Here is a 20,459-nt window from a genome sequence, read left to right as displayed (position 1 = left end):
TATTTCTGCACTTTCTGTTGTTATTTCTTCCTCCCTACTGCCCCCAAATTCCTCTTCTATCATTTTCCTTTTGTGTGAAGAACTTCCTTTAGTCATTGTTTTAGAGTAGGCAAGCTACCAACAAATTATTTTAATTCTTTTTCATCTGAAAATGTCTGTTTGTTCCTTCATTCCCTGGAGGATAGTTTTGCCAAACATAGAATTATTGGTTGAAAGTTATCTTCTTCAACATGTGAAAAATATTGGCCTTCTGGTCTCCAAGGTTTTGGATAAGAAATCCACTGTCATTTGAATTGGTATTCTCCCATAAGTAATGCATCATTTCTCTCTGGCAGCATTCAAGATTTTTTGCATTGCCTTTAGTTTTCAGAAGTTTGATTTTGATGTGTCTAGGTGTGGATTTCTTTGCATCAATCTTGCTTGGAATTCACTCAGTTTCTTGAATCTGTAGGTTTATGTTAGATTTTTTCCCAAATTTGGGATGCTTTTGCCATTATTTCTTTGAATATTTTTTAAGTCCTATTCTCTGTCTCCTCTTATTATAGGACTTCAATGATACAATATTGAATCTTTTGTTATTGCTCCACAGGATTTTAAGATTCTATTATCTTTCAGACTATACTCTCTCTAGTTCCAATTGGGTAAATTTTATTAATCTGTCCTCATGAGGTTCATTGATTCTGCTCTCTTTTATCACCACTCAAATCTTGAGGAATACTGCAGGTTTATTTATTGTATTCTTCAGTCCCATAATTCTCATTTGGTTCATTTATAATGTTGATTGCTTTCTTGAGATTTTCTATTTTTTTTCATTTGTTTCAAGGTAATGTGTAATTGCATGTTAGAACAGTTTTATAATGGATGCTCTAAAATCCTTGTCAGAGAATTCCATTATCTAATTCACCTCAGTATTTGTGTCAGTTGATTGATGGTCTTTTATCATTCAAGCGGTGATTTTCCTGGTTCTTGGTATGTTGGTTTTTTTTTTTTTTTTTTTTTTTTTTTTTATTGTATCTTGAGTACTTTGGCCATTATTTTAGGAGATTTTTGGTTTTATTTGAACCTTTTTATTTCACCAGGCAGGCACACAGGTCTTGGCCTACATTTATGGGTTGTGTTCCAATGGTACTTTCTGGTGGTATTTTAATTTTCAAATCATTTATAGTGTATTTTAATTTGCTTGATTTATTTGGGCTAGTGTCTCTATGTGGGAAAACAGATTTTCCATCTTTCAGGGATGAATAGCACACTTACTAAGCTGTGCACATTAGTGTCTTGATCACTTTTGCTGGTGTTAATCAAGCTCTCTGATTCTTTAAGTGGGGGAAAGAATTCTCTGACCTACAGAGACAAAGAGGCTTTCCAGGAGATGCCCGGGTGGCTCAGCTGGTTGAACAGCTGCCTTCCGTTCAGGTCATGATCCCAAGGTCCTAGGATCGAGTCCCACATCTGGCTCCTTGTTCAGCAAGGAGCCTGCTTCTACCTTTGCCTGCCATTCCCCCTGCTTGTGCTCTCTCTCTCTCTGATGAATAAATAAATAAAATCTTTAAAAAAGAGGCTTTCCAGGTCAAACTACTTTTTGTGGCATCTCCCTTGGTATTACTGCTTGGTATCTCCACCAAGGGAGGAAAGGTTCAGGCACAACAGAGTAGGAGAGCACTTCTCTGGTTGCCTTATTGTCACTGAGGCTGCCAACTGATCTTCTTTGCCAATGTTGCCAGGATCACTTCATGTTGTTTGGGAACCCCCATCCCATCAGTGGAAGGAATGAGCCTACCCAAGCTGTTTTCTCTTGTTACAGTAGGGGTCATAAGATGTCTGGCCTGAGTTAATTGGGAAACAAAGTACTCTGTAGTCCTTCCAAGTCCTGGAGTTACTAACCAGTTGCTTCCTTTCCAACTTTTAGAGATCTCCGTTGGTGGCATCCTATATTATTTCCATTGTTTATACTTCTACTTTTGGGGGAAGAGAAAGGAAAAGAGAGTCTACATAATCCTGTCCAGTACAAAATTTCCCTAGCTTCAGTTTTATTATCCCTAAACCTACATACCATAAAGTAACTTATCTTTCTAAAACTCTACTCATGTCTCCTTTATAATTAAAAGCCTTTAATAGCTTCCCATCTATTGACCAGTTACATCAAAATCTCTGGAGATACTTCTTAAAATTCAGATTTATAGGTCCTACTCAGACAACTGAATAAGATTCTTTGAGAAAACACAATTTTAATGAAGTTTTTTAATATATTAACATTATACAAATGACAATAATTACAGGAGGAAGTCAGAAAAACAAAATAAGACTGTTAAACTACTAGTTACTTGTTACTTCTAAATACTGAAATGCTAGATCTTCTTGTTGGATAGACCCTTTAAGTATGATATAGTGTCCCTCTACATCTCTTACTACAGTCTTTGGTTTAAAATCTAATTTGTCTGATATGAGGAATGCTACCCCAGCTATTTTTGAGGTCCATTAGCATGGTAAATTGTTCTCCATCCCCTCACTTTCAATTTGGAAGTGTCTCTAGGTTCAGAATGAGTCTCTTGTAGACTCTTGTGGACCCTGCTTTTTTATCCAATCTGATACCCTGTGTCTTTTGATTGGAACATTCAGCCCATTTACATTCAGAGTAACTATTGAAAGATATGAATTTAGTGCCATTGTATTGTCTGCAAAGTCCCTGTTTCTGTAGATTGACTCTTACTTTCTGGTTTGTTACTCTGGGTGTCTCTCTTCGCTTACAGTATCCCCCTTAATATTTCTTGCAGGATTGTCATGGTGGTCACATATTCTTTCAGTTTCTGACTGTCCTGGAAACTCTTTATATTTCCTTCCATTCTGAATGACAGCCTTGCTGGATAAAGTATTCTTGGTTGCATGTTCTTCTCATTTAGTACTTGAATATACTTTGCCAGCCCTTTCTGGCCTACTTGGTTTCTAAACTCTTCAAAGTATAGGGATAGAGGGAACATACCTCAATATCAGAAAAGCCATCTATGAAAAGCCCACGACGAATATCATTCTCAATGGGGAAAAACTGAGAGCTTTTCCATTAAGGTCAAGAACACAAAAGTGATGCCCACTCTCACCACTATTGTTCAACATAATACTAGAAGTCCTAGCCTCAGCAATCAGACAACAAAAAGAAATAAAACACATTCAAATGGTGAAGAAGAAATCAAACTCTCACTCCTTGCAGATAACATGATACTTTATGTGGAAAACCCAAAAGACTCCACCCCAAAATTGCTAGAACTCATACAGCAATTCAGCAAAGTGGCAGGATACAAAATCAATGCACAGAAATCAGTTGCATTTCTGTACACTAACAATGAGACAGAAAAAAGAGAAATTAAGGAATCAATCCCATTTACAATTGAACCAAAAAACATAAGATACTTATGAATAAACATAACCAAAGAGGCAAAGGATCTGTACTCTAAAAACTACAGAACATTTATGGAAGAAATTGAGGAAGACACAAAAAGAGATGGAAAAACATTCCATGTTCAAGGATTGGAAGAATAAACATTGCTAAAATATCTATGCTGCCCAGAGCAATCATACATTCAATACAATCCCTATCAAAATATCATTGACATTTTTCACAGAGTTGGAACAAACAATCCTAAAATTTGTATGGAACCAGAAAAGACCCCAAATCATCAGGGGAATGTTGAAAAAGAAAACCAAAGCTGGGGGCATCACAATGCCTGACTTCAAGCTATATTACAAAGCTGTAATCATCAAGACAGCATGGTACTGGCACAAAAACAGACACATAGATCAATGGAACAGACTAAAGATCCCAGAAATGGACCCTCAATTGTATGGTCAACTAATCTTTGACAAAGCAGGAAAGAATATCCTATGGAAAAAAGACAGTCTCTTCAATACATGGTGCTGGGAAAATTGGACAGCCACATGCAGAAGAATGAAACTGGATCATTCTCTCACACTATACACAAAAATAAACTCAAAATGGATGAAAGACCTAAATGTGAGACAGGAATCCATCAAAATCCTAGAGGAGAACACAGGCAGCAACTTCTTCGACCTTGGACACAGCAACTTCTTGCAAGACAAGTCTCTAAAGGCAAGGGAAACAAAAGCAAAAATGAACTATTGGGATTTCATCAAGGTACAAAGCTTCTTCACAGCAAAGGAAACAATCAACAAACCTAAAGGCAACCTATGGAATGGGAGAAAATATTTGCAAATGACATATCAGATAAAAGGCTGGTATCCAAGATCCATAAAGAACTTATGAAACTCAACCCCCAAAAACCAAAGAATCCAGTCAAGAAATGGGCAGAAGACATGAACAGACACTTCTCCAAAGAAGACATACAAATGGCTAACAGACCCATTAAAAAATGCTCCACATCACTTATCATCAAGGAAATACAAATCAAAGCCACAATGAGATACTCCATTACACCAGTTAGAATGGCTAATATTAACAAGACAGGGAACAACAAATATTGGCGAGGATGTGGAGAAAGGGGAACCCTATTACACTGTTGGTGGGAATGCAAACTGGTACAGCCCCTCTGGAAACCAGTATGGAGGTTCCTCAAGACATTAAAAATACAGCTACCCTATGACCCAGCAATTGCACTACTGGGTAGACAAAGATGTAGTGAAAAGAAGGGGCAAATGCACCCCAATGTTCATAGCAGCAATGTCCACAATAGCCATACTGTGGAAGGAGCTAAGATATCCTTCAACAGATGAATGGATAAAGATGTGGTTCATATATACAATGGAATATTACTCTCAGCCATCAGAAAAGATGAATATCTACCATTTACATTGACATGGATTAAACTGGAGGGAATTATGTTAAGTGAAATAAGTCAATCAGAGAAAGACCATTATTGTATGGTTTCACTCATGTGGAACATAAGGAATAATGCAGAAGACAATAGGGGAAGGGAGGGAAAACTGAATGGGAAGAAATCAGAGAGGGAGACAAACCATATGAGACTCGACTCCAAGAAACAAATAGGATTTCAGAAAGGGAGGGATTGGGGGGATGGGGTGACTGGGTGATGGGCATTAAGGAGGGTAGGTGATGTGATGAGTACTGGGTGTTATATGGAACTAATGCATCGTTAAACATTATATCAAAAACTAATGATGTACTATATGTTGGATAATTGAATTTAAAGAAAAAAACATATTGAGTGTAAAGCCTTTGACAACCATAAAAAAATAAAATACTGAAATGCACTAGTAATAAATAGTAAATTTCTTAATTTTGATTGAGATATTTATATCAATCACAACCCAATTATATGATGAAATTAAGTAGGATAATTAGATATAAAACATTATGGTATTTTATTATCTTTTTACTGAAGTATAATTAATATATAGTGTTATATTAGTTTCAGGTGTATAATATAATGATTCAACAATTCTATACATTACTCAATGCTCATTATGATGAGTGTACTTCTTAATCCCCTCTATTTCACCTATCGCATTAATTACCTTTGAGTGCTTTTTAAAACTGCAAAAACCTGCTCAAAGATTAGATGGTGTACTGATTACATTTTATTTAAGGTTATATTGGTATTAGATATAAATATTATGACCTCAGAATATGTCCTTTGAGATAATGCAGTCTCATTGAGGTTCAATTTTGCCAACTTTACAAATATCATGACAATTTTCTCAATGGCATTCTTATTAACAACACAGGGGAAAACCCCACTTGTTGCTTTAAATGAAAGATTACTTACTGCTCTTTTTCTAGAACACCCTGTAATCCAAGGCACAGTAAGGTTTCCTGAAATCTGTGGAAACAACAAATGGAATTTCAGTAAGGTATGCATTGACACTAGGAATAATGATCAACAGCAAAAAATTCATACAAGATGTCAAGATAGTTCTGCATTCAGAGCATATTCCCCACGTAGACAATGCCATTTCCTTATTGAACACAACAGATATAAAGGGCCTTCCTTTAAAAGTGGTGCAGTTCCCCTGGAAATTCAAGAAAATTTCTGGGCATTGTTGGGGTCTGGAAATATGGTTTATAATTCTGTGGACAAGAAAATTTTTATAGGGTAGCCTGGGTGACTCAGTTGGTTAAGCGTCTCCTTTCAGCTCAGGACATGACCTTGGGGTCCTGGGATCAAACCCTGCTTCAGGCTCCCTGCTTCTCCCTCTCCCTCTGCCCCTCCCCCCGCACTTGTGCTCTCTCTGAAATAAATAAAATCTTAAAAAAAAATTTTATAGTAAAAATTCAGTACTCTGTAGAATACATAAGCTACAATAATTAACTGATTAACCACAGTCATCACGCTATATATTAGTTCTCTAGACAGCCTACATAACTGCAAGTTCCCTTTTAAGCAGAAACTACTAAGATGAATAGCCAGCAACACCTTATTTCATCAGCATTGGCACACAAGGAGATAAGTGCTACTCCAGTTGGATTCTGGGGACTGTTTACAGAGACCAAGGTGGTCCTGTGAGCTACAGTACAGGGTAGCCTAGATGTAACCATACTTTTTCCTGGGATTTACAAGTTTTAGGGAATACTCCAAATTCTCCTCTTGCCCTCTCCTTCCCTCCCAAACACATACTTCCTGAGAGACTGACAAGTCAAATCAGCCTTGCTAAATGGTGATGCTCAGAATATGATATTCAATTGAACATTTTTTGTTTTTGATAAAATTACATTTAGTAATGACTTATGAATTAGTATTATGTTACTGATAAGGAGTGATAATCACTCAATGCAAATAATAAAGTAATATCCTTAATTATTCAAAATTCAGGTAAATTATTACTGTCCCTGGCCACTAGATCTGAAATTTTATTTTGAGTTCAAAATATACCACCATGCTAGGGATAGGCTAAGAAAAATTAATGATATAAACTCCAAATAATACTTTTAAGGAAAAAAAAATAAAAATAATTTTAGTTGAGTTAAAAATCCCATTACAGTAACATGGCAATAAACTGTAATGCTTGAGGATCATGAAAAGTTTTGAGTAATTGATTCTTAAAAAATGGTAAACTAAAAATAAATAAATATAAAATGGTAAACTAAGTAATAATGAAATTTCTATGGAAAAAAATTCTTCAAAACCTATACTTCCTTGTCCTCCCATCAGTACTTGGTATATAATATAATGTTTGTAAAGTAAATTGGTTGCTAGCTGAATGAAAGAGCTAAGACTACTACAATAATCACATAATATATGAAAAAATAGAGATATCCAACTTGAAAAAAATAGAGATATCCAACTATTTTGGATTATCTGTGCACATGCTCCTACCTTTTAGTTAGGATAATTTAAAACTGGCTATATAAAGTTGCTAAAGAAAACATGTTAAACCAAACTGCACTCATTTTTTTATTTTATATGCAACTTTTTAGTACATACTGGTTTATGTACTAAAAAGTTGCATATAAAATAAAAAATGATACATATAATATACATGGTAATTGAATGTTTTTAAAATTGGGCATTATACATTTTAAGAATATAAAATGTGGTTTTCTGGGGTGCGTGGGTGGTTTAGTCAGTTAAGTGACTCTTGATTTCGGCTCAGTTCACAATCTCTGGGTTGTGGAATTAAGCCCCACATCAGGTTCCACACTCAGGGCAGGCTGCTTGAGATTCTCTCCCTCTGACCCTCCCCCCACTCAAGCTCGCTCTCTAAATAAGTAAATTAATTAATTTTTAAAATGTGGTTTTCTGCTTAAGTCAATTGTATTTAACCAAGAAAACAGAAAACTCCTGTAAGCACATTCACATACAAATGTTATCAATTCCATGTGCATTGGGAAGAGATGAAGTTTCACATTTTTGTTTTATAATTCTGTGACACCAGTTACACAATACTCAAATGCTATATTCAACAACCTTCTCCTGTTTACTTCAAATCTTTTTTCAGTTCCTTATGTTTCTGGTAAAATTCAGGAAAGCCAACCACAGCAGCTGAACTTGTATACTTTTTTGAATAATAATACTGTATAAACATATTTTCTTCAAATTTGGGAAGTTTTGTTTGGTCAATAGTGATGACTTGGTTTCTCCCTCACCAGAAGCTATAAAAATAGTATTTCAAATGAGCAGCATAATATGCTTATCATTTAAATGATATTTAAATTCCAAACACATTTTTCAACACCCTGATTTGGAAAACTGCAAAATTAATTGACAAAGAGACAAGACTGATTTAACAAATATATTCGAATTTACACATCCAAATGAGTACTGTATGTTTCAAAGTAGAAAACTTAGGAAGCTATAAAGTCATTACAATGATGTTGCCATTGTTGAAAACATTTTGGGAACTTTTCTTTTGGAGTTGGCAGTTCATAACACCCAGAGACTCTGTCTCATTATTTTGTATTCCCTTTAACTGAAAATATAAAAGCCCAAATTGAACATCAATATTATTCACTAAGTGTAGCTCAGCATAAATTATATTTTCCAAAATCAAATTCTCCCTCAAATGATGAAGATTTGCTACCAATAAAAGCATTTTAAAAAATCTCACAGGTCCTTAAAGCAATTGCAAAAGAACTTCAATAACTTTTTGACAAATTAAACATTATTGAGATAAGATTAGATAATTTTCCAAAGTAACTAATTGAATTCTGTTCAAATATTTATCAGGCATCTCTTCTAAAGTAGGTGCTGTTTTAGGTGCTATAGGAAATAAAAAAGATGTGTAAAACATAATTTCCTGGAGGGCATGAATTATGATATAAGAGGGAAAGATAAGAAAGGAACATGAACGACTTTAATGTAAGAATATTATGATAAGTGTCATAAGAAAGGAACAACAAATGAAAGGAGTTCAAGATATGGCAAAATTACATCAAACTTGAAGATTTATATCTCAGCTGAAACTTAAAAAATGAGAATTTTGATAGAAATAACAAAGAGCATTACAGAGGAAAAGAATGGCACAAGCACAGTGGAATAAAAGGATAAGATGTGTCTGGGCATGCCAGTTCAACTAGAACTCAAAATGGAATTGGGGTTACTTTGTGGAGGCCATGAATACCAAAGTACATTTACGTCTAATTCAGTGGAAAATAGGGAACCATTGAAAGTTTTTAAGAAAATGAGTTGTATGGTCAGAATGTATTTTTATACATTAAGATGACTGATTTGACTCAATGTGTACAGTAAATTGAATAAGTATGGTAACATTTTTTTTTTTTTTTTAGTATGGAAACTTACAATAGTTTAGGCAAGAGGCAATCCAGGCTTGGAACAAAGTTAGGGGAGGTAGTAATTCAGAAGAGGAATATAAAATACATTTCAAAAGACAGGTCTTGTGCATGAGATTGAAGAGAACTAGACAGTCTGGAAATTACTGGAATAGTTTTTTTTTTGTTTTGTTTTGTTTTTGTTTTTTTTTTTTTTTTATGGCCCTCATAAGACTGCCTCTCCAAATGGCTGGCCTGCTCAAACAGAGAGTTGGAGAGTCACAATTTTGGATGTGAATGCAAGGAAGTGCCTAATGTTGGAAATCTGCTTCTCATGGTTAAAAGTGGATACACCAAAGGAAGTAATACACTTATTTGGATGTAAACCAGAGTCACATCATATGGAGAATTAAGGTTTGTGAACCAAACTATAACATACATACCTTTCTCATGGAAAATTATATTTAACATAGGTAATATCAGAATATTAATTATACACTATATGTATACATATTACTGTACATGAGTATACATTCACAGGAAAGCATGTATATAGTTACTTTTATAGATGATTTAAGGAATTTTAAAAGCAATTTTTACTACATTTCATTTTACAATATTTAGACCCTACATATGACCATACATATGACTCTGCTGTAACTTTCTGTTAGACTATGAGATTCTTAAGGGCAAGGTATCATGTTTAAAACAATTTAGTATAATTATTTGTATATAGTCACACACGAATATATACAAAAAAAGCATTTATTTGATTTTAAACGTCTTTCTGTTATAAAGACAATTCTAAGGGCACCTGGGTGGCTCAGTCAGTTAAGCATCCAACTCTTGATTTAGGCTCAGGTCATGATCTCAGGGTTGTGAGATCAAGCCCTGCATCAGGCTCCATGAGTCTGCTTCAGATTCTCTCCTTATCCCTCTATCCCATCTCCCTCCTTTTCCTTCTCTCTCTCTAAAAAAAAAAAAAAAGACAATTCTACACATATGCTGGATAGTCTATTTAAAAATGAATTAACTGAAATAATCAGACAATAACCATATCTATCAGCAAAATTTAGCAATAACAGATTCATAAACCAATATTTTAGCTTTCCATCAGTTGTTTTGATATCAGTTGAACAATAACACCTATCAATCATTCTGCTTTAATCAGCAGAGCTTCCCAGATGTTTTAAAATTATAAGGTATAGAATGTAGAAGACGCTGCTAGGCATGTGGTAGGCGATCAGTAAATATATGTTGATTGCTTGATTGAACTAACATGCACCATCACTATACACTAGCTTCACTTGCTAAAATTCAACAAAAGGCCAAGAGTGGAAATGTACTAAAGACCATTACATGGAGGTAGGCATTTGGGAGGAGGGAAAAACTAACTTCTGGTAGAGAACAATGTGTTCTGGAGCAAAGAAGAAAAGATGTACTGGCTTATTTAAAAAAAAAACTTCCCTCTCATCTCTCTACCAAGTATGGAAAAGCTTTCAGAAATAAAATAAGCAGTATCTACTGCAAAGGGAGTCCAGCAGGCAGAAGGCCATTACCCTTTGGGGTGTGAACCTGTGCTAATGAATGAGCCTATCTGTTCTCTGCCAGCCTGATGTGGGCAAACCCACAGGCTGCCCTGTTCACGGGAGAAGATTTCCTGTAAATTGGATTAGCGGGGTACGCACTGAATGCTGGGGAGAAAGAAGACAGAACTTAACCCAGCTTTGTTGTGGTGTCAATCATTTAAAAAGAAGGTGCAGGGGCGCCTGGGTGGCTCAGTCGTTAAGCGTCTGCCTTCGGCTCAGGTCATGATCCCAGGGTCCTGGGATCGAGCCCCGCATCGGGCTCCCTGCTCGGCGGGAAGTCTGCTTCTCCCTTTCCCACTCCCCCTGCTTGTGTTCCCTCTCTCGCTGTGTCTCTCTCTGTCAAATAAATAAATAAAATCTTTAAAAAATAAATAAATAAATAAATAAAATAAAAAAATAAAAAGAAGGTGCAAAATTACCCTGGTCCAAGCTTTCGGGGGAGAGTGATAAATTTCTTTCCCTTGATAACATTTCCAGCATTCAATAAAACAGAAAGGAGTGCATTATCCTCCTAAGGATCTATTTAATGCCGGGTGAAATTTCTCCCCGGAAATGAATTTCTGCTACTGTTAAGTGGGGCGAGGGGACATGTAGTAAAAGCTGTACCTGTGAGCGATTATCCGGGGTGATTCTTAATAGTCAAGGATAACCAAAGAGGATCACGGGTGCATGAACTTTGTGTTGGGAGGGTGGGGATCAGCGTGTGTGGCTTTTAAGGGCATGCAGTCATCCTAAGCTATGCTTTCAGAGACACTGAAATCTGAATTTCATATAATTTTTATGTGCCACAAATGTACTTGTCTTTTTTCATTTTTTCCCTCAGTTATTTAAAAATGTAAAAAACGACTGCTAGTTGGAGACAGACCAAAACAGGTGGTGGCTAGATTGGGCAGGCATCACTCCCTGCTGTACATAGTTAAACATCAGGAAGATACTAAGTAGACTGAGTAAGATTAAGAAATAAATGTTTCCTCAGTAAAAAAAAAAGAAAAAAAGAAAAAAGAAATAAGTTTTACAAATTGAAATTCCAATACTACAACTTTTGCCCATGCAACTAACATCTTATTTAAGCATATGAATTTTTCTTCTATTAAGTGATAAAAATTTTGTGTTTAGAAAATATTACCAGCCTGAAAATTTCTTGCAATCAAAAACCAAGAGGCTATTTGGGACTTGTTCTTCTTCCTACATAATTTTGGTAAATTTCATAAAGCACAAGAGACTAAAATCAGGGAAACTCAAATTCCAAGATGTTTCGATGAAATTATAAAAAGTACTCAGACATAACATAACTAATGATTTCACCATACTGATTCTAGAGATACTGTTTGTGAAAAATAATGGAAAGATATTAGGAAAATAATCTAAATTAATATGTGGAATGATTACTTCTGGTCCAATGGCCCTGGGAAGTATACAATTACAAATCTGGATACCCTGAAATTATACTTTAACATATTTTAAAATATTATCTTAATTTTACTCATATAAAAAAGAAATTTTATAAATTATAAAAAATATAAATTCTTTACTAAATTCAGAAAACAGTCAAATGGTAGCTTTAAGTTATAAATATACAACTGAAATGAAATGTTTTATTACAGGTATATTCAGAGACCAGTTCCTTAAACAACAGGAAAAGATTTATAGCTCTTATCAAACTACAATCCTTGCTAGGCTGGACCAGGATTCTTAATATGAATCATGATTCCAAGTTTTTGCTTTGCACAAGGTTCCTTGTTAAACCAAAAGATAGGCATTTAAAAGAATTCAAACACGCTGGATGTTTTTTGCAATAACACTATATGGACTGCTACATTCACTTGTAATTTAAAAAACAAACAACAGAGAGAAGCCAGCAAGATAAAGAACTAAGCAGCTCCAGAGTCTCATCCCCTATGGAAATATTAAAAACTAGAGACTGATAAGAATAACATTATTGTAGCTTTAGAAATCAGTCAAAGATCTATAGCAATCAGACAAAAGCCCAATCAAAAAATATTCCATATGCAAATGGTAGGAAGTTTCACGGCATTTTTACTTGATCTTGTCATACTCCCTTTCTGTTGCAGCATAACATAGCTTAGGGGAAGTGCTGGCCTGGTCTCCAGTTCTCTTATGTGAACCAGAGAACAGAACAGACTGAATTTATAGCATTCTAACCTGAATTTGGGCTGCCTGAGTGATTAATCTCTTTAGCACCTAACTTGGAGCTCAGATAGCTAAAAGTGGCATGGATCACATCTCAGTCTAGGGGAAATAGCAGGAAGCAGCAAGCAAGACTCAAGAAAACTGCAAGGCCACCACAGACCTGCATATATCTGGAGAAAAAGATTACCGATTGAGGATTATAATAGACCAACCAAGGGCTCTAGGAGAAGCAGAAGTGATACTCTTTGGGAAATTAAGACCTTTAATAGGATAATCAGTAAAAAGCATGTACAGGACCAGGGGAGACACATGCCCAGGAAAAGGCCTGCAAAGACCTTAAGCCTTTATACCAGGCGAATTACTGAAGGTCTTGAACTGCACAGACCCAGACTGCAAGAACTATACGACAGTTGTTTTTCAAATGCTCAATTAAAAAAAAAAAAAAACACACAATATATACAATGAAACAGGAAAACATTGTCCCTTCAAAGGAAAAACTCTCAAGAATATATCCCTGAAAAAAATGACATCAGAATTACTAGACAAATATGTTAAAACAACTATCTTAAATATGCTCAAAGAGCTAAAGGAAAACATGGACAAAGAACTAAGGGAAAACAGGAAGAAGGTATATGAACAAAATGAGAATATCATCAAAGAGATAGAAATTATAAAAAGAATCAAACAGGAATTTTGGAAATGACAAGTGCAACAATTGAATTGAAAAATTAACTGAAAAAAAAAAAAAAGAAAAATTAACTGAAAGAGTTTAACAGACGATGGGAAGAGGTAGAAGAAAGAATCAGTGGACTTGAAGGAAAGTTATTTGATATTATCAAGTTTGAGGATCAAAAACTAAAAAGAATGAAAAAAAAATAAACAGGGCCTAAGAAACTTATGGGAGATTAACAAGCAGACCAATATATGTATTATAGAAGTCCTGAAAGGATAAGAAAAAGAGAAAGAGGCAGAGAAATGATTGAATAAATAATAGCTGAAAACTTCCCAAATCTGAGGAAAGTCATTGACATACAAATCCACGAAGCTCAACAAACTCTAACTAGGATAAATTCAAAGAGATTCACATGGAGATATATTATAATCAAACTGTCAAAAGACACATACAAAGAGAGAATCTTGAAAGCAGCAGAAGTGACTCATTACACACAGGGGTTCACAACAACCAGCACTCAGATTTGGGCAGACCAAACTCCTAACTGCAATGCCCAAGTAGTTGTCCCACCCAGTAGTATGGCTTATCTGCAGAGCCAACATGGTTGTGCAGTCTGACCAGGGAACTCAGCAAGGTGCAGGTCTGCCTTGTTTGGGTCCTCAAATGAAGAGCTTTCCAGCCCTGCATCCTTATCTGCCCCAAGGTTGCTAAGTCATAGCCCAACCCACTGTTGAGTATAGCTCCTAGCCATTCCTAACCAGAAAGGCTAGCCAGAACACCTGGAAGCTGCATAACTCAGCAGCACTAGATCGGAGTGTGGCAGGTAAAGTTGATCATCCACAGAACACAGCCAGTGGCACTGTTCAACTAGGGAACTAGGAAAGTGGGTCAACTTGAATCAAGACCATAGATAAAGAGCTTACCCCAGCTTGGAGTCAGTTTACCTGCTCTGCCTAGGTAGGGGAGTTAATTCATAATCTCCCTCATTGATGAGCATAGCTCCAAAACCCCTCCGGACCAGACACCCTGACTGGGAATACACAGGAGGCTGCTTGGGGCTGACTATCCTGTTTGCTCAGCAGGGGAGCTACTTCCTACCATATCTACTGCTAAGTGTAGCTCCCAGTACCACCTGGCAATAAAGTCTGGTTGAAACACCTGGAGAGCTTCAGAGCCCAGCAATGTTTGAGTGGAGAATCTGGCAGGAAAAGCTGATTATCCACAGAGCAAAGTCAGTGGCCCCATTTAGCCAGTTAACTTGGTGGCATGGTTTGACTTGAGTCAAGACCAAAAACAAAAAGCCTTTCCAGCCTTGAAAATGGTTCTCCTGCTCCACCCAGGAAGACAAATGAATTTGTAGCCCTTCCCATTGTTGAATACAGCCTCTGTCTAACCAACCAGGGAACCTAACAAGAGCACATGGAAAGTTGCACAGCTCATCCAACAGCCCTGCTTACAGTGAATCTTAAACAGAAAGCAGAACCCATGGCTTTCCCCTATCTGCAAAGGAAAACTGGTGGCCCTATCTGGCTAGGGAATTCAGTACATAGTCTTGCCTGATTTAAATCCCCAAAGAAGGAGATATGCAGAACCTGCGGTCTGTTCTCTTACACTGAACAATTTCAAAGCACCAACTATTACTGAGTATAGTACCCAGACTTAACCATTTAGGTAGCCTGTCCAGGGAAGGCAGGCAATTGTGGAACACAACCTAAGAGGTAACTTGCCTTGCTTGTGCGGAGAAGCAAACGAGCAGTCCTATTCAACTGTTCTCAGCCAGAGGAAACCCAATAAAACTCAGAGCTCAGGCAGTGACCTTGACCCAAAACAACTCTGAATAGCAAGTTCCGCTTCCTAAGGACATTACCAGCACACATATTCAGAAACCCAGAGTGAGCTGACTGGTGAAGAACTGTCTTTGCCAAAGAGAATGTGTAAAGTCTGGAAGAAGAGAGTGTTTACTCAAATGCACAGACCAAAGTAAACAATCAAGGATCATGAAAAATCAGGTCAACATGACACCACCAAAGGAAAGCAATAAAATTTCAATAACTGCCCCTAAAGCAATGGAGATCTATGAACAGTTAAAAAAAGAATTAAAACAATCCCTTTTAAATAAGTGAACTAGTATACTGACCTATTAGAACACACAGAAACACAATTAAATGTAGTGAAACAATGCATGAAAAAAGAGGTTCAACAAAGAAATAGAAACCATTGAAAACAAAAACAACAACCAGAAAGCCTAGATCTGAAAAATACGATGACTGACCTAAAAAATTCAATGGAGAGCTTCAAAACTAGGCTCAGTCATGCAGAAGAAAGAATCAGAGACCTAAAAGATAGACCATTTGAAATTACACAGTCAGAAGAACAAAAAGAAAAAAAAAGAATGAAAAAGAGGGAAGAAAACCAATGGAATTTGTGGGACATGATAAAAAAAAAAATTATCCACATTATGAGAATGACAGAAGAAGAAAAGAGAATAGTACAGAAAGTATATCTGAAGGAATAATGGCTGAAAGCTTCCCAAATGTGGGGAGAAAAACGAACATCCATATCCATGAGGCCCAAAGAACCCCAAATAGTTTGAACCTGAGCAGAGCGATACTGAGATACGTTATAACTAAATTGTCAAAAGTCAAAGACAAAGGAAGATTTGAAAGTAGCAAGAGAGAAGAAAGAAGTTACATACAAGGTAATTCTTTTAAGATTATAAGCAGATTTCTCAACAAACTTTTCAGGCCAGACGATAATGGAATGATATAATCAAAATACTGAAAGAAAAAAAAAAAAAAAAACTGGGGCACCTGGGTGGCTCAGTCACTTAAGCATCCAACTCTTGGTTTTGGCTCAGGTCATGTGGCTCAGGTCATGTGGCTCAGGTCATTTGGCTCAGGTCAGAGCCTTGTGTTGTACACTGTGTTCAGTAGGGAGTATGCTTTAATATTTTCTCCCTCTGCCCCTCCTTTCATTCATGCACTCTCTCTGTTTTTTTCTCTCTCTCAAATAAGTAAATCTTTAGAAAAAGAAAAGAAAAAAAAAAAGAACTGTCAACCAAGAGTCTATACCCAGCAAAGTTGTCCTTCAGAAATACTTTCTTGAATAAACAAAAGCTGAGGGAGTTCACCACACTAAACCTGCCTTACAAGAAATGCTAAAGGGAGATCTACTAATGAAATTAAAAAGATGTTAACTAACACCATAAAAACACTTAAAGGTAGAATAAAACTCACTGGTAATTGTAAATATACAGTCAAAGTTAGATTCTATAATATGGAAGTGGTGGTGTATAATTTGCTTACACCTGTACTTTAAAAGTTAAAACACATAGTAAAAAATAACTATAAGTAACAAAATGTGTTATTGGTTATACAATATAAAAATATGTAAACTGCAACATCTATAACCTAAAATATGGGGGAGAGGAACAAAAGTAAAAGAAACAATGGTTCAATGGATGGAAGAACATGATCCAATAATACGCTGCCAACAAAAGACTCAGTTTAGCCTTAAAGACATACATAGACTGACAGTGAAGAGACAGAAAAATATTTCAAAAACACTGTAAAAGAAAGCAAGAATATCTGTAATTACATCACACAAATTAGACTACATTAAAAAGGGTAAAAAGAGACAAAGAAGGTCATTATACAATGGTAAGGGGGTCCAATCCATCAACAGAATATAAAAATTATAAATGTTTATGTGTCCAACATCAGAGGACCTAAATATATAAAGTAAGAACTAAAAGAGATAAAAGACAAAATAAACAGTATTACAGTCATAGCTGCTGACTTTATACTTTTTTTTTAAAGGGATTATTGAAGTTGTTATTTAAAGGATATTCTTACGTCATAAGATATGTTCCATAAAAACTACATATTCCAAGAAATACATCATCAAAATGGGAAATATACTCCATTATACAAATCTATGGGTTTTAAGAACATTTTGTGCATCAGTTTAAGGCATTTTTGTCTAAAAAACAAACACATAAAAGAGTATTCTAAGAATATTCAATGTGGAGAATTTTTCTGCAACTGACTAACTGAGAGATCGAAATGTGTCACTTATGTTTCAAAACCAAAAACATGACCCAGAGACTGAACATATTACCAATGAACTGCCCCTAAACTATCTTTTTTTCTTTCTTTCTTTCTACTGAATGGGAAGAAATCAGAGAGGGAGACAAACCATGAGAGACTCTGGACTCCAGGAAACAAACTAACTTTTTTTTTTAAAGATTTATTTATTTATTTGAGAGAGAGAGAGAGCACAGAAGGAGGGGCAGAGGGAGACAGCGGGAGAGAACCTCAAGCAGACTCTACATGGAGCCCCACTCAGGGCTCAATCCCAAGACCCCGAGACAATAACCTGAGCCAAAATCGAGCCGGATGCCCAACTGACTGAGCCACCCAGGTACCACATGTCTCTAAACTAATTTTTGACTAATCAAAAGAATTAGAACCTATTATATAGATCACAAATTACAATACATTGACTTTGTCATTAAAAATAAAACAGATGAGCAACTGTTGTTTGTTTGGGTGGTGTTTTGTTTATTTGTTTTAAATAAAAGGAAACTGGTAGGAGGTAGGTCTCTTTCCTTGAAGGTTTATTTTATAATATTTCATATGATCTTTAGTCCTAACCATCTTCGTGAACTATAAATAAGTCTTTGCCACCACCAACTTCATTCTAGAGAAACTTGGTTTTTATACATAATAAATAAGTTTCAGGGCACCTGGGTGGCTCAGTCAGTCAAGCCTCCAACTCTTGATTTCAGCTCAGATCTTGATCTCAAGGTCATGAGATTGAGCCCCACATCGGCTCCACACTGAGTGTGGAGCCTGCTTAAGACTCTACCCCCCTTTGCTCCTCCTCCCAAAGGGAAAAAAAAAGATTTTCTCTCTCCCTCTGCCTCTCCACCCTCACACGTGCTCTCTCTCTCAAAAAAAACAAAAAGATAAATAAATAGGTAAGTTTCAAAACTCTATTTGAATAAATTATTTGAATATTTGCAAGCTATTCATATATGAATATATTGTTATTGCTGGGAACACTGACTGAGCCCAGAGAGGTTAAAACACTTTTCCAAGGTCACACAGCTGGTAAGTAACCACACTAGGGTTCAAACTTCAGCAGGAGTTGGAGGTGGCTGCAGAGTTTGTGTCCTAATCTACTGTATTATATGCAAAGTTCTTTATATTATGCATATTCATACTTTGATATGTATATCTCAAATATTATTTTCTCCCAGTATATTTGTCTTTGAACATAATTCATGTTTATTTAATCATATACATCAACCTACTAAAACTATTGCCAAGATTCATACCACATGCTTCCACTGATCCCATGGACCCAATATCTAATCTTCCTTATTTCATGTAGACTTGTTAGTCTTTTTTTTAATTTAATTTAATTTTATTATGTTATGTTAGTCACCATACATCATTAGTTTTTGATGTAGTGATCCACGATTCATTGTTTTCATATAACACCCAATGTTCCATGCAGTATGTGCTGACTTTATACTTTTTAAGTTTTTATTTAAACTCCAGTAAGATAACATAGAGTGTAATATTAGTTTCAGATGCACAGCTTAGTGATTCAATATTTAAGTACAACACCCAGAGCTCACCACAAGTGTACTTCTTAATAGCCATCACTTATTTAACCCAACCCCCACCCACATCCCCTCTAGTAATCATCAGTTTGCTCTCTATAGTTAGTCTGTTTCTTGAAGGGGAACACTTTTGCACTGTTGGTGGAAGTGCAAACTGCTGCAGCCACTCTGGAAAACAGTATGGAGTTCCTCAAAAAGTTAAAAATAGAACTACCATATGACCCAACAATTGCATTACTAGGAATTTAGTCAAAGGATATAAAAATACTGATTCAAAGGGGCCCATGTACCTCGATGTTTACAGCAACACTATCAACAATAACCAAATTATGGAAAGAGCCCAAATGTCCATCAAATGATAAATGGATAAAGAAGATGTGGTGTATATATGTGTGTGTGTATATATATAGGAATATTAGCCATCAAAAAGAATGAAATCTTGTCATTTGAAGCAATGTAGATGGAACTAGAATATATTATGCTAAGCGAAATAAGTCAGTCAGAGAAAGACAAATATCATAAGATTTCACTCATATGTGGAATTTAAGCAACAAAACAGATAGGGAAAGGGAGGAAATTTTTTTAAAAAATAAGATAAAAACAGAGAGGGAGGCAAACCATAAAACAGACTCTCAACTATAGAGAACAAACTGAGGGTTGCTGGAGGGGACGTGGGGGGGTTGCGCTGAATGGGTGATGGGCATTAAGGAGGGCACTTGTTGGGATGAGCACTGGGTGTTATATGTAAGTGATGAATCACTAAATTCTACTCCTAAAACCAATATTATACTATATGTTAACTAACTTGAATTAAAAAAAAAAAAGACTCTGTTTCTTGGTTTGCCCCTTTTTTCCCCCATGATCATTTGTTTTGTTTCTTAAATTCCACATATGAGTAAAATCATAAGGTACTTGCCTTTTTTTGACTTACCTCACTTACTATTATACTCTCTAGCTCCATCCATGTTGTTGTAAATGGCAAGATTTCATTCTTTTTTGGCTGAGTAATATTCCATTCAGGATTCATGTATAACTTTGAATTAGTATTTTTGGATTCTTTGGATAAATACCTAGTAGTTTAATAACTGAACCATGAGGTAGCTCTATTTTTAACTTTTTGAGGAACCTCCATACTGTTTTCCAGAGTGGCTGCACTAATTTGCATTCCCACCAACAGTGTAAAAAGAAGAAAATGAAAACACAACAGTCCAAAACCTTTGG

At 35.8% G+C, this 20,459-nt stretch overlaps 1 protein-coding gene across 1 annotated transcript in view; it reads right to left on the bottom strand.

Annotated features, from left to right (window-relative positions):
- Positions 1-20,459, bottom strand: part of HDX (highly divergent homeobox) — a 245,475-nt gene that overhangs the window by 160,608 nt on the left and 64,408 nt on the right. Inside the window, exon 4 of the mRNA XM_032387869.1 lies at positions 5,754-5,807. Within this exon, the coding sequence (XP_032243760.1) occupies positions 5,754-5,807 (54 nt within the window). The remainder of the gene's footprint in view (positions 1-5,753; positions 5,808-20,459) is intronic.

This window comes from Phoca vitulina, unplaced genomic scaffold, assembly GCF_004348235.1.
Source record: "Phoca vitulina isolate PV1807 unplaced genomic scaffold, GSC_HSeal_1.0 scaffold51, whole genome shotgun sequence".
Classification (NCBI taxonomy): Eukaryota; Metazoa; Chordata; class Mammalia; order Carnivora; family Phocidae; genus Phoca; species Phoca vitulina.
This window is presented reverse-complemented; position numbering and strand designations above follow the sequence as displayed.